Source organism: Parasteatoda tepidariorum, chromosome 4 (assembly GCF_043381705.1).
Source record: "Parasteatoda tepidariorum isolate YZ-2023 chromosome 4, CAS_Ptep_4.0, whole genome shotgun sequence".
NCBI lineage: Eukaryota > Metazoa > Arthropoda > Arachnida > Araneae > Theridiidae > Parasteatoda > Parasteatoda tepidariorum.
Window position 1 is genome coordinate 48,502,756 of NC_092207.1, and position 16,052 is coordinate 48,518,807.

The window sequence follows — 16,052 nt, forward strand, 5'->3', positions numbered from 1 at the left end:
CGTAAATACGAATCACAATATCGGATTTTTAAATCTCGTAAATAAATCGCAACACGCAAATATGAAAAGATATGTTTGATATTAAAATCGTGTGAATAAGAATCGAGATATTAGCAGATTCCAGGCTTGGGACCTCTGAAAGGCTTGTCAGAAGCAGCGTCGTTTGAACTACGAAAATCGGATCCATCTGGAGGGCGGGTAAAAAATTCGGAAAATCTTATCTGCTGCGTGTAAAGGGGAGAAAATAGGTAAAATAAGTAAAAATGAGAAAGGATTGGTAGCTATGTAGTTTGAATTTTCTGTTCCTCTTTGAAAATCGGTGAATTTTCTGAAAAAGCAGAATACTTATTTAAAAAAATGAAATTTTTAGAAAATCTGAATTTTTGATAAAAAAGCTGAAATTTAAGAGATAAAAGTGAAAAAAGCGGAAAAATCTCATCCCTGATAGATGGACTAAAAGCTATCGAAAGTTCTATTGAATATATATGGAACAACAAGAAGTGACGATACTAGCCCTCCTGTTATCTCATTTAAAAAAAAATAAATAAATTAAAAAAAAAAAAAAAAAAAAAAAANAAAAAAAAAAAAAAAAAGCGAAACATTGCTGCAGAAAAGTGTTTATGAAATGTAAAACAATTAAGGACTTTTTTAAGTAAAAACTCTAATTCTCGCAAGGTATGCTTTTTAAGTGTTTTTAAATAAACATTTTAATTAAAATATGAATTGTAAGCGGCATACTCATATAAATTTTGTATTTGTTAAATATATTACATTTATACCCACTCTTTGAACTAATAAATTAATTCAAAATTTAAACAAGTTTATATTACATTTTCATACAAACTGACTAGTAAGAAAAAAACATAAAATTGCAAATGTTTTTTTACAGTAAGGCAAGAATATACATTTTGCAAACAGGTATTTGCAACAAGGATAATTGGAATTTCTTTCTTCATAACTTTATTTGATTGTCCAGCAAAAACTGGAACTAGAATTCTAGATAAGCGGTCGTCAACGCATGGTAATTACAATTAGGGTTCTCGCTCTTTTATCAAAGCAAAAATTAAGGTCTTTTCTTTAAAAAAAATAACTGACCTTTTATATTGCATTTGCTGATATAATTGTATAATCTTGGCCCTTATATATTATTTTTCTAACCAAGTTTTTTTTCCTTTCAGAATGCTCTACTTTCAATATAAGATCTCATTCTAGGTGAAAGGAAGAATATTTTAATAAAAGAACAGAAAAGGTACAGGAACAGGCTTTCCCTTGCCAGTAGTCTCTTGCGAACACATCCCTTTTGTCTCTTAAAATGTTCTACCCTCCATGCAAGGTCTCAATCTAAGTTAAATACTGACTTTTTGTTTCTAAATATTTCTGTAAGATTAAATTGCTAAAATCAACTAGGGATACTGGAAGTTAAGGACTTTGAAAGACCTTGAACTAAAATTAAGTACTTTTAAGAACTGTGGGAATCCTGTACATAGAAAGTAGTTACCAAAATATGAAACTCTAAAACAAGACTTAATTAAAATCCAGCAGAGTTAGCAGCTATGAATCTAAATACCACACATGTTTCATATTTAACAAAATTTTTTAAACTAAGGTTTATAATTAAACTACCTACCAATGTAGTAATATCACACCTTAATAGTAACTATTTTTTAGAAAAAACTTGGTTCGTAAGAATAGCAATATTGGATTTTAATACCAAGTGAATTTAAATTGCAATATTTGACTTTAAAAACACGTGAATACAAATCACGACATCGGATTTTAAACCCACGTAAATACAAACCATGAAATTGGATTTTAGAAAAGCATGAATACAAATCAGGATATTGGATTTTTAAAGAGTGTGAATGATGTGGGGTTTCTTAAATTGCATGAATATAAATCGAAACGTGCAACTTTTAAACCAGGTAAATACAATAATAATTTAATATAAAAATTGTGCGATATGAACCACGATATTAGCAAATTCTGGCACAGTTCCAAATATCCAAAATCTGTCAAACCAAAGAAATGAAATTGGAAGAATGACATGTATGCAAACGTCTCGGTAACAAGATTTTATAACTGACATTGATTTTTTTTGTTGTTGCAATTACCTATGTTCAACTCTGAAGCTTTGTAATTTAAAACCCAATCTAGAAGACAGGGGAACTTCTGGATCAAATACTAGGAGAAATTTACTACTTTAGAAGTAACACAGCTTCCTCCAGAAAGTGACACAGCAAAGGGAAAAAGAAAAGTATCTCTGTCCAACAATTGTTTACACCCTGGATTTAAATTACGTAGTCATTCTTTAGCTTTTGGTTTGAACTTAAAAATTGACCTATCTTTTTCTCTTGCTGTGTCAAAAAAACAAATAAACAAAACATACAATAAGTTATAACTTATTAAGCTGAAACAGTTATATACTAGAAAATTAATTATATCATTAACTTTAACTTTAGTTTCTGTATCTTAACTTTGAATAAAAAAAATAGCACCCAATTTCAAATTAACACAATTTAAATTTATTTATTACTTCACATACATGCGTGATTCTTAGTAAGTTTTTAAAATCAGAAAACTTAATTTGACCTTGAACTTACGTGTCTTTGAATAGATTTTATTACAATATGTTCTCATGTTCAGCAGCGGACTTATTCACAAACCTCAGGTTCTGTGAATAAGTCTGCTGCTTTATCAAACTTCTTACATATTTCAATTAAAATAAATTGTTATTTACATATTATCTAACAAAATGGTAACCCACATCAATATGTTTACTTTGAGAGTTCTTAATTTCATATTTAGAAGAATCAATAACAACACTATTATCATAAAACAGCTCAGAAAAAAAAAAACAGTAAACAAATTTTGTTCAGTCTATCGATACAAGCGAGGCAATTATTAATCACATAATTAAATGTATGTATGCTGAAAATCATTGAAATTTTTACTTAATCATGAAGTTCAGGAAAATAAAAAGGTTTAATTACAGATAAGTTTGATTAAAAACAATCATTATTTCTTTATTACACTTTGATAATTAATGCAAATACAATATGATAAAACTTCACAAATTTTAATGTTTAAACATTCTATAGCTTTCTAAACATTCTATAGAATACTTGATTTTATTAAAATTGTTTGGGCTCTAACCAATGTTAATTAGTCATCATTGGAGCCAATAATGACATTGCTTGGAGAGAGTTTAACCATGATCTTTTGCCATTTTTTCCCATCTATAACACTTGCGATAAGTCATATATACGAGGGTTTTTAAATTAAATAGTGGCAACTTAACCTTTAAACTCACAGAAGGATGGGCATGAGCAAATTAGATATGGGAGCTGTGAGGTGGGGCTGTTGTCGATGTGTAGAGTGCAAAAAAAAGTCGATTAGCTTAGAAGGGTAGTTGTTGTGTGGCGTTAAAGTGAGGAGTTTCGTTTCCATCGCTCTAAAGCATGTTTTCAAAAGGTGATCAGCGGTCGTGGCTTACAATCGAGGTTGCCCGTGGCAAAAATGCAACAGAATGCTATCGAGGATTAGTGGAAGCCTTTGGAGCAAATGCTTTACCATATAGGACAGTAGCACGATGGATTCAAGCATCTCGTCTTTTTTCGTCATTAAGCCTTTTCACAACATGCTTTAGAGCGATGGAAACGAAACTCCTCACTTTAACGCCACGCAACAACTACCCTTCTAAGCAAATCGACTGTTTTTTGCACTCTACACATCGACAACAGCGCCACCTCACCGCACCCATACCCTATTTACACATGCGCGCCCTTTTGTGAGTTTCAAGGTTAAGTTGCCACTATTTAATTTACAACCCTCGTAGTTAAACTGAGACCTGCTTGTATAACGTTAGAGATGAAAGCAAATTATGTGAGTTAGAGGTAGAAGAAGCAAAGGTATTGATATTGCTGCATACCATCTTTATTGATGAATTTATAGAGTTTAAAAAAACTATTGCTCAGAATTCCATACACTGATGTTATTTTAAAAGATAGAGCATTTGATCAAATAAGGAAGAAATTTACAGCTCTACTTTGAAGAATTCTGTAGAAATTGACTGCCCGGCTAATATTTCAAGAGGTATTTTGTTAAGAATATCTCCGTACTAATAAGAGCATATTAAAGATGTTCATTGTAGAATTTAGGTGAATTGATTAGGTGAATGAAAATATTACAATTTATAGTATGCAAGGATTGTGGAATCGATTTTGTAATGAAAAGATTTAATTATTTCTTAACATGATAGATCCATTAAAAGATCAAGGAATTTGATGTAAAAATGGTATAAGCTTGTGGTGATAGGTTCGCCGCTCATCGTAAAATCAAGTTTATTTCATATTGTTATCTGTTTGTCTTTAATCAATTGTGTATTTACTTATTTTTGAAGTGAACTGAATTAAGAGTTCTGACGTCATCATATTAGAATTGTATAAATACCAGCACGCACATGACAGCCTGTCAGTATTTTTCTCATCACCTGCTGTGATGATGCTTCTTGTAAATCAAACCAACTTGTATATAAATGTAAATATATTAAATAAAATATTAGTATCTCAAAGGAGCTATCTTCGCTTACTTCAAGCTAAGGAGCTGTTTTGTGGAAAATATATTGGATACACATTTTATAGGTAATTTCTGAGTGTTTATACTTTATATGCATTTTAAGGCATCTTTTTTAATTACAGAATGAATATTTTTCAGTATTTAATGACCTTTTCATGTTTCAACATCAGTTCATTTAATCAAATTTTGCTCCATTGTTTTTGTGCACGATCAAACAAATCTGATTCAATTTTGTTAGTTCAAGTTTTGCGATTAAATTTGGAGGAGGCAATGACTTGATACATATTGACAGTATTTTTTATTTATTATAAAATGCATATTTTCCAATATTGGAAAACCTATTTAAAACTAAATATAGAGCTACTATTTTCCAAAGCTAGTGCACAGGAGAAAAGATTTAAGGGGAAACAATACAGTAGAGGCCTGTAAAGAAGAAGTGCTTTTTTAATGAATTTTGAAACAATTGTGATAAACTTAATAAAAATTTTTTTAATCGTATTTTATGCATTTTAATCTTCATTTATGTCAAAAAAATTAGCACTTACATAATGCTATGTACATAATTAATTTTTTTAATTATCCAAAACTTGCTGTACTTGCAAGTTGAAAAAAAAAGCACCCAAATTTGATTCTGTTTTGAGTTTTCCAAACTACATGAATGTAGTAGTAGTACACTAAGGATTTAAAAAAAAAATTTTTTTCTTCACAAAATGTATGTTTAAAATAAAAAAAAATAAAAAACACACACACACACACACAAAATAAATCACATTTTCATATATTATTCAAAGCCTGTCCACCCAATTAAAAAATCCTTACACGAAAAAAAAAACTATATTTAATGTAAATATTGCGTCAAAATTTTAAGTAAATCAGTTTAAAATTGTACTAGTTAAAGAAGCAGCAGTAAGAGAAACATAATTACGAACCAGCTGCGGTTTAAATTTTGTGATTAATAACCCATATAAAATTTCACGACTAACAATACTACATTAATAATAGGTTTATAAGATGCTTCTTCTCCATCATTTTTAGGAGTCTCAAGCATTAGTATAGCCTTTTTTTTTGTCGATCTACCCTCATATGATCTCATGTTCTTAGAGTAACAGCTGAAAATTCTGCGATCATCTTAATTTTTAGCATATTCTTCTGGGCCTTCATTTATTTTTAATTGTTCCAAAACTGCCAATAACCCTTTTCAACCTTCATTTAAAATTATAACAGCTAAACAAGTTGCAATTTCAACTATCTATACTCAAAGCACCATTAATTCTTTATTTTTTTAATTAAAAAAATAGTTAAAATGGTAGTATTTTGCTAAAATATTTTAATAGGAGTGAGGGAAACCATCAATCAACCAAGTGCAGAAGTTCATTTGTTCATACACGTCTGTGACGCATGACATATTATGCTGTGACTTTTACATTTTTACAGAAGTCAATTCAATATTTTTCTAAAATAATTTTTAAGAATATTCTATTGAATAATGAAATTTCTACAATTTTCGAAAATTTTACTGTGTTATTCCCCTTAATATATGTTTAATGGACTTTTTTTTGGACTCAACAATTGCTTTTTTTTTTTTTAAATAACAAAATCTATATTTTCAACGCAGTTGGATTGACAAACCTGCTATCGACAATAATAAATTAAAAGTAGATCAAAACTTGACAATGAAAAAAAAAAAAAAAAAAACTAAAAGATAATGATTTAACAGAAACAAATGTGTTCCATTGTGTTCAAATAGCAATTTTATGTCTCATTCAGCACTTTGAAGGGTAATGTTTTCTATTTCAATAAAACATGAACATGTTGAACAAATGCTAGTACTAAAGTATTTGTTAGTAGACTTGCAATAGTATAGCTTTAATATTAAAGTATAGAATGTTACATTCTATACTTAAAATTTCTGAACTAAAGAGTAATTTTAGAAAGACTTATGGTTGCTCACTTCTTTTGTTAAAATTTAGGAGAATATTACAATTAGACATTATTTATTTCAGATAGAGTTATGGTTGTTAACAAAAATAAGAATTTTATTCCTTTTAAAATATTCAACTTATTGTCGTAGGATAGTTTGCTTTCTTAAAAAATAAAGTTTTTTAAAACAAATTTGAAAGTTACACATTAAAACACACAATTAAGAAAAAAAAAAAAATTGGAATTAGAAATTTATGATTTTTAAATTATAAATTTTTCTGAGAATCAACAATGCAGGAAACAAAAATTGATGTATTATGAAATGGTAGCTGTTACAAAATAACATTTATTTATTTACTTTGTAACAGCTGCAATTACATGATATTGACCGAAGTCAATTTCCATTACTTTTTCCGAATTCAGCACTTTACTCAGTTTTTTTTTAAATTTTTGTTATTACAACAGCATTTTTGGCAGTTATTGCTGCACATTTCCACCAAGTTTTTAAAATCGAAATAATTTCATATAACTTTATAGCTTAACAGGAATTTAGAATCACACATTTGAGTGATAACTTCTCGAACCACTCGATTAGTGACGATTCCACGGTGAACCAGCATGGTCTCGTCAATCATTTATCGACAGTTACTGATATTTCTTATGGATTTTAAAATCTCAATGTTTTGGTATGACATTACTTTATTCAGTGAACATTGATATGTGCATTTGAAGAATCACTTTTTCATGCACTCAACTATTTCATTTTCAATTATAAAACAAAATAGTTTTGTCGATCACATTTCCCACAGTTATTGCGGATTTTCATAGTTTTTCAAAATTTCGATTTTTTAAGGGGTATATTGCTCTGCGCTGGAAATTTTGAATTTGAAGAAACGCTTTTGATTAGTAAATATTAACCCATAAACCTGTATCGCATTATCAACTGCATTTTATTATATTTTAATGACATGGATTTTCAAATGATTTGCAAAATCTTAATTTCTTATTGCTACATTGTTTTGCACAGGAAATTTATAATAACTTTTTTTAATGTACTTAATTTACATCAATTTTATTGTCTATGCGGTTTAGTCAATGACATATTTAACAGTTGTTGCTTCAGATTTTTCAAATTTTAATTTCTTTTCTGATACAAACTATTATCAACCGCAAATTTTGAATCACGCTTTTAAGTAATCGCTTTATGATACACTTTCGTTAGGACAATATCATATCAAATCAGCGATTTTTTCAAAGTGCAACAGTTCTGAAACACGAGTGAATAAAGACCAGGTTCTGAAACGTAGCAAGGGATTTATAATTATTTTTTTTGGCAGCAGTAATCTTTTTATGCGATACTAGACGAAAAAATACATAACTTTTTGGTGCTGAATCAAATGTTATCGTAAGCACAAAACTTCATTTTCGTGATATGACAATTTTATCATGTAATATTGTAAAGCGAATAAAAATTATATACATAAAAGGCAAGGAGTATCATCCCTGTAAAGTTTAAAAAAATTTAATTTCCTAAATAAATTATTTAATTAATAAAATTTTTGGAATATCTACATTAAACTAGTTAATTCTCAACATCTGTCACACACAAAAAAAAAAGGTACAGTAAGGCATCACACAAAATATTTATTAATTGTTGCAACAGTTGCAAACTGTGTAATATATAATTTTAGCATATTTTTATTATTAATTTTTACCAACAGTACTTTTGTTTTTAGGATTAATTAAAAATAAAATAAAATGGGAAGCAGCTTTTCAAATGACAGCCAAATGAAACTTACCCCGAAATTCCTTAATCTTTTCTTGTAGGCGATTTTGAAGTTCTTCAATATTAGCAGCTCTTGTTAATGATACTGAACGTTCCTGTAATCCTAAAAGAAACAGTAAATAAAACTATAAAAATTAAATCTGAAAAATTTAACAAATGCAAATAACAGTTATACAATTTATTTTATCGGACTACTGACAAGAAAAACAAACAAACTATTAATTGAAATAAAACAAATGAGATTCTGTAAATTTGTCTAAACTTTTGGCTTTTCATTAGAACAGACAAACTTAACACTATCAAATAAAAGTATGTATAGAGCACAAAAAACGTCTTTACCATAAATAACTTTTGTTCCAATGATCAGATTTTTATGAACTAAGCTTCAATTTCAATAGTTAAAAGAGATGACCTCAAATATGTTAATTAATCAGTACAGATGATATTTTAAGTTATAAAATCAGCAAAAAATTCTATGAATAAAAAAAATTTCCTTTGAGGGATTTAGATTTTTGTTCATTAAAATATAGCAGCAATTTGGAAAATATGATCTCAATAGTTCAGGTAGGAAAGCGGTCGAAGGTATGGAACCCTTATTAATTTAACATTATGTGTATTTGGCCATATCTTGGAAAGTTTTTAAGGGAAGGGTTTTAATTTTGATCACCATTATAAAATTCGTTTACCTAAAAAAAATTTAATATAAAAAAAAGCTTTTGGATTGTAAAGTTAAAAAAATTTACAAAATTTTAAATTATGTAATTTTTAATGATAAAATACAAAATTACAAAAAATTGGATTTTAAAAATGAAAGTTTAAAATATAAAATTTATTTTGAAATTTCATTGCTCAGAAATTATCTGACTGATGTCATTAAATTTTTGTATTGTAAAAATACAGTTAAAAATGGTGTAAAAATTTACATACTTCAAAATTCAAGATTTATTTTATCGTTATTAAATAATACTGATAGTTTAATAACAATAAATAATTGAATTTTTTTTTTTTTTTTACAGGAACTGATCTTGGAAAAAACAAATATTATAATGGTGTGCCAACATTTTTTGTTGCTACCTAAAACTTACATGATATGGGAAAATATGCAAAATGTGAATATTCATCAACATTAAGGGGCAAAAAACTTTTGACCACTTTTCTATAAGCTAACCTCTTTCCCTATTTTGCAGGTCAAAAATGAAATTCAGTAAAAAAAAAAAAAAGTATGTTTATTCATAGAAAGTATGTTTTTGTGTCTGATTTTTAAAGTTAAATGTTTTTAAAATTTTTGTAAACTGTACAAATTAATTAGCATATTTGAGGTCGATCCCTTGAATCTTTAAGATTGTGAAAATCAAAATCTAATCATTACAGCATCTAAACCTTGCACAGTGTACATAAGTGTAACAAATGAAATGACAATATAAGTCAAAGTAAGTTATTTAAAAAATGATGGTTTTGTAATACAAACACATTAATAAAGTTTTAAAATGACACAGAACAGTGAAAAATTTAAAAATTAAAATTAAATAGAAAATATTTTTGTCAAACTTTTTACAACAATTGAATTGATAGTTAACTCTATTTTGGTTTTATATTTGTAATTGCGGCATAGTTATTAAAGAATATTTTTGATGGTAGAATTATTTGACAAATTTCAAAAATTTCTTTAGATAAAAATGTTTTTGACATTTAAATATATAAGAGCATAGTAATAAAAATCTTGCTCTGCTGATAATTAGCATGAATATTTTTGTGTGTAGAAATATTTTTTCTTAAATATTGATAACACAAAAATATTGAAAATTATCTATTTATGATAACCAGTGAATGATAAAAACACAATTTTTTTCCTAACAGAATTTTAAATTAAAGAGCAGTTTAGCTTTTTATTCAACAATTAACTAAGAGCATTTTACATTATCAAAATTTTTCCATGTTTGATAAGAACAATGACAGAATTTAAAATAATCTGGAAAGATAAACACGAGTACTGTGCACACGGAATAAATCAAAGCCTGTCAAAAAATCAGAAAAACGTGTCAGCTAGTTATTCTTACGAATTATTTATCTGTTCAATATGAATCACCCGTAAATTGATGCCCAAGTAAGACGAACAATATTCTCTTTGAGTGAACTTGAAGAAATATGGTAATATAATGTACAATGTTGACTTTCAATCTCTCTTTTATTTTGTATGTTGTGGAGATGTAATAAAATAAAAATTGTAATGTTATGAAGGAAAAAAAAAAAAAAAAAAAAAAAAAAGATGAGCACTTTGTCTGTGCAAGCTTTGAAGTATAACCAACTGAAATTATAACAGTAATTCAGAAGTTCGATGGAGTTACTCTAATAAAATTATAGGAAAGAACTTTCAGCAAAGCATTATTACTACCCACCAAGTTCTTAGTTAAAAAAAGAAAATTAAACAACATTAATAAAAAATTAAACTATAAAAAAAATGACTACTTACAGAAATTATATAAAGTTAAATTAAAAATAATTTTTTATAAGTATGTTCACTTTAAGACATTTGATTCTCCGTATTTTTATTTCAAAATGTCATCAGAACTTAATATTTTTAATAAAAGTTACAAGTTTTGAAAGTAACTAAATATTTAAGTGCATAAAATTTAAAAAAAAAAAAATGAATTTATGAAGGAGCCCTCAGTTAAAAATTTTATAAATACTTTACTGAATTGGAATGAGATAATTAAAAAAAAAATTGTGAAACAACCAATCTTCAAATAATGCTTTTATTAATATGAAGTCTTCACCCTTAATTAAAAATGGATAAATAATTTAGATAAAAAAAGTGAAAATTCATAAAATCACAGAAAAGTGACACAACTGGAATATGGATAATAAGAAAATTATTTAGGCATAGATACTTTATATCTAAATAAAAAGAAATGGTTATAATTTTTGTAATATATAATGACCAATTAAAATTATATATACGATAAAATAAAGCTGAAATGATAAATATTATATGCAGCATAGGAAACAAAATTATAAGAATAGAGAACCTTTATTCTTGTGAGATTTTTTCTGCTTTTTCCCTTCCAATTCCTTATGTATTTCAGATACACTTTTTTGACATAAGGGATCAAGTCTAGCTCTTTTATGTTTACCCTTTGCAGATAGCTGAATGCGTTTCACACCTTTTTTCAAAGCTAAAAGTGTCGAAGAAAAAAAAAAACAATAAAAAATTATCAGACCACAGAATAAAGTTTTGAAAAAATAAAAAAAGGTTACATAACTAATTTTTAGATGATGTAACATTATTTTACACAGCGCTAAAATGGAATGGAAAGTATAATAAAAAGTATTTAAGTTAATGCAGACTATGGCTTTTTAAATAATTTGAATTTCAAACAAAATGAACATAATTTTTTTTTCCAATAGGAAATAGCTTGAGTTATTTTATACCAATGCCACATTCTATAATACTACACACTACAATAGATATTCTTTTTACATATGATTGATTATGTAGCATTGTAATGAAATTACTTTTGTAAAGTCCTGTGTGTACTTGTCTCCAGTTTTCATTGCAGTTAATTATTATTAGACAGTAATGGGATTTAAAAGGGACATACACGTACTTGCATATTGGTGTTTGAAATGTACTTAAAGACATAGTAAATTTACAAAATTCATAAATAAATTTCTAATTCCAAAATTAATGTTTTCATTGTGCAGTGGCTGCTGTTTAACATGATTGAATCAGTAAGAAAAAGTTTTGATCATTATAAAGGGCTGAGTTCATTAATGAAATATATATATTTTTACAAGAAAAGAGATATTTTCTTAATTTTGTTTTTGGCATTACTGGTGTAAGTATAAAATAGGATTTAATAAAGCAAATTTAGATTAAGTTATAAAGTTTAATTTTCAATTAAAAATCTGAATTAAAGAAAGTGAAACTGCTCTAATTACACTATCCTCTCATTTCTCTATAAGTAACACCTAGATCTTCTTATACTTTTGCATTTTAACAGATTGCAAAGACAAAGCATAACCACTTGGTATTTCTAACGCTGTGTCTCAATGCTTTAAAAATTAATTTCGAAATTCTAACGTAAGAGTAGCTAAATTATTTTTAATGTTATCATGCATAAATAATTCATTCTTAGAAATTTTATGATATCATTATTTATTTTTAGATGCAGATGTCACACGCCAGTGAGTTTAAAAACAGCGGACACAAAAGGATTTTAGTAAGGTAAAAAGAATTTTTAATTTTAAGAATAAATTGACAATAATGCTACTTCAGAATATTTATGAAATAATGTCTAAATATTTACTAATCTTCATACAAATTGAACACATTTTAATCATAAAATATCCTAATACAGTAACTTCAATAAAAAAAATAATGACAATTTCTAGCCCATACAGCTAATTTATCCATTAATTCAATCAATAAATAAGCTATCATACAGCTACAATAGTATATCTAGGCAGTATTGATATACCTCATATTTAAAATTTAATATGAATGAAAATTATAAGTAGGAAATCAACTTGACTGTTTAAAGTGGTTCAAAATAGAATAAAGAAAATGTTAAATTTTCAATTAGATATTATTGGTTCAAGTTTGTACAGATCTGAAACAGAAAAATTATATTGTTTTTTAGCACAATATTAATCAATTCAGAATAGCTTTTGCTACTGGAAGGTATCAACCAAACAAGAGATGTTTTACTTAAACAACAATATAATTGTTTATAATATAATTAAAAAAAAACTATATGTTTACATCAAGGGTGATTGTAACACAAAGTGTAAAACAGTGAAATTTTATACGAAAAAAATTGAGATTAAGATAACCAATTTATTTACCATTCATGTTTCTTATTTAATATACTTTTTTGAACGAACATTTAAAAATAAATTACATACTAATGAAGAATAGCACATTAATAATAGCTAATTCAAGAAAAAACTAACTTCTAACAAGAATCGCAATATTAAAATTTAAAATAGTGAGAATATAAACCGACAATGAATTTAAAAAAAAAAATACAAACTGTTATTTTGAATTTCTTAATCGACTTATGATGCATAATTTTTAGATCATGTGAATACAAATCCCAATGCATAGTTTTTAAATCAAGTACATAAATAGGAAAATTGATGTTCGACATTACAACCACGCTAATACGCATCACAATATAAGATTTCAAACTGGCATGAACACAAATTGCGACATAGGGTTTTAAAACACGTAAACACAAATCACAATATACAATTTTTAAATCAGTAAATATGAATCATAATGCGTACATTATAAATCAGGTTAATATGAAAATCAATGTTTGATATTAAAATCACTTGAAAAAAATTTTGATATTAGCAGATTCCTAATGTTTAAAATGGCAAAAATCCAAGAAACAAAAAGAATCAAATAGGTGGAATAATCATTTGTATATCAAGGTCTCGTTAACAGGATATAGCAAAAGTTTCAAAATTTCGTCGAATTGCAAGTTTTTGATTCGAGGAAGTATGTAAACCAATTGTTTTGAGATATACCCACAGAATTCTGCAATATGCTAGCAGAAAATCATATACCCTACTTAAAGTTTTTAGATTCGGAAGAATGATAAAAAAAAATCTGGAATACTGTCACCCCTGTGACTGTATGTCTGGGGGGTGACTACGAGATTTACCCTTTGATTTTGCCCCTTTCTGTGATTTTTTCTAAACTTCTCTAATGCTATTTTTGAAAAGCTTCCATGTATATAAAATTGTACAGTAATACTACTTTTTACACGTTGTCAGAAGTAATTACAATATATGCAAGTTAGTAACATTCAGTTTAATCTATAGTTACAGTCTAATCATTAATGTATTGAAATAGATGAATAATGATTTGTAGATAGATTAATTATACATAAATTTAATTGAAATCCACGGAATGAACATGAAACTAAAAATCAATGTATTTAAATAAAGTTAAAAGAGGGAAAATACCCTCAGCTTTTTCATCCATAACAGCATGCTTTTCAGACAAAATTCTTTCTTGGATATCATGATTGAAATATATTTTAGCAGGAATAGTATCAATCAATTTTATTAAGAATTCGTTCTCGATTAATAGACTTTGTTTAACTTTATCAAAATCAGAATCATCAACATTGATTGATAAATTAGTCATATTTCAATTGAAACAAAACAATTATTTTTTTTTATGTAAAGTTAAAACATAGGATGCATGGTAAATAAAATAAAATAAATTTATACTGAAATAACATGCGGAATTTTGAGTTAAAATTTGTTTACAAATAATGTATTGAGATCACGGCTACAGTTAAATAATGATAAAAAGTTATAGTTAAACAGTTCAGTAGAAGTAACTTTTATCATCTTTTATACTTTTAATGAATAATATATGTATAAATTTCAATTTTAAAGCAATTGTTATTTTTAAAGGCAATTTATCTATTAAAAAAATGCAAAATTAATATTAGTGTATTTGTTTTAGAGAAAATAGCAACAAGTACTTTATAGCTTCTTTGTTTATTTATTTACGTTCGCTTGGGAATTTGACACAATCAGGTGAAAATTAATATTTTATTTAGTTTTAGTATTCATTATAAAGTTTTCAATAACAAATTGTCGTATTATTTATGACATTTCTTTTTTGAACCTTTAAAAATCAACTATATGCTTTGCTTTGGTGTAATCTTTATTTTGCAACAAATGATTGTATCATCAAATATTTTGTTTGATCATTAGGGGGCATCAAATTAAATATTTAATTTCTTAAAGCCATTTAAAAATTGTTACAAAAATTAATGTGAAATCCTGAGCTTGTAATAAATATTAGTTAGATGATTCATTTGACCGGATATAGGCGTTGACAATCGCTGTCTTTTTTTTCTTCTACAAATTGCTATAGAATCATATCATTTTAACCATGATATGATTTTACAGCAGTAAATAATATCATGATTAAATTTATTTACTGCTGTAATTTTAATACAGTCAGTAATCATCTGACTGTATTAAAATTGCTGTCATATCATTCATATATTCAAAATCATATCATTTTACAGCGTTGAAAATTTTTTGATGCAGTGCAATTTCATAATTTATTAACAATTTGATCAAAAGTCATTAGTTAAAATAATGCTTTAGCATCATTCTTTATCATATTACTTTAAACACTGTTACTTTTAGTACGGAATAGTAGTTTCAATCAAAATTTCTTACATTTTTTTTACGCTATAAAGTTTGTACTCGATAAAAATAATTTGCTTCGTTAATTACCAGATATGCTCCGCATTATTTGTGTAGAAGAAAAGAGTAATCTGGGAAGAATAACACTTTATTACTGTGCTTTACTGTAAATGTAGTATCTGCATTTCTAGCAGGTGTTGGCATTTCAAAGATCTGAAGAAAGTGAATAGAAGGAGTGGCCACAGAACAAGGAAAACTGTGAATTTGATCAATCTGGAAAAACCAGGAAAATTGACTAATTTACCCTTTTTAAAGTCCCGGAAAATAATTTATTATGATTTTAAAGTGCTTAAAATTACTTGTAATAATTTTTTTTGGGAAAAAAAATTCTTTTTCTTCAACTCTAACGACAAACATGGAGATTATGTCACACATTTCATATATTAGAATAAGGCATAATTAAAAAAAATAATAATAGTAAAATGTGTGCTATCGGTTATAAAAATCTGGGAAATTTGATGTAATAGTGGAGAAATCTTAGATTTTTTTCTTCTTCTTTGAATGTTTGTGGTTAACCTGATAGACA

The 16,052-nt window shown here is 26.8% G+C and overlaps 2 protein-coding genes across 2 annotated transcripts in view; one reads left to right on the forward strand and one right to left on the reverse strand.

Moving 5' to 3' along the window:
* Positions 1–14,603, reverse strand: part of LOC107441777 (uncharacterized) — a 17,227-nt gene extending 2,624 nt beyond the window's left edge. Inside the window, exons 1-3 of the mRNA XM_016055153.3 lie at positions 14,258–14,603; positions 11,308–11,454; positions 8,295–8,384 (exon numbers count right to left, since the gene is read on the reverse strand). Coding sequence (XP_015910639.1) covers positions 8,295–8,384; positions 11,308–11,454; positions 14,258–14,441 — 421 coding nt within the window. The 5' untranslated portion in view covers positions 14,442–14,603. The remainder of the gene's footprint in view (positions 1–8,294; positions 8,385–11,307; positions 11,455–14,257) is intronic.
* The window catches only part of LOC107441776 (RNA-binding protein RO60), a 13,497-nt gene continuing 12,047 nt past the window's right edge, over positions 14,603–16,052 (forward strand). Inside the window, exon 1 of the mRNA XM_016055152.3 lies at positions 14,603–14,842. The gene's annotated coding sequence lies outside the window, so the exon portion shown is untranslated. The remainder of the gene's footprint in view (positions 14,843–16,052) is intronic.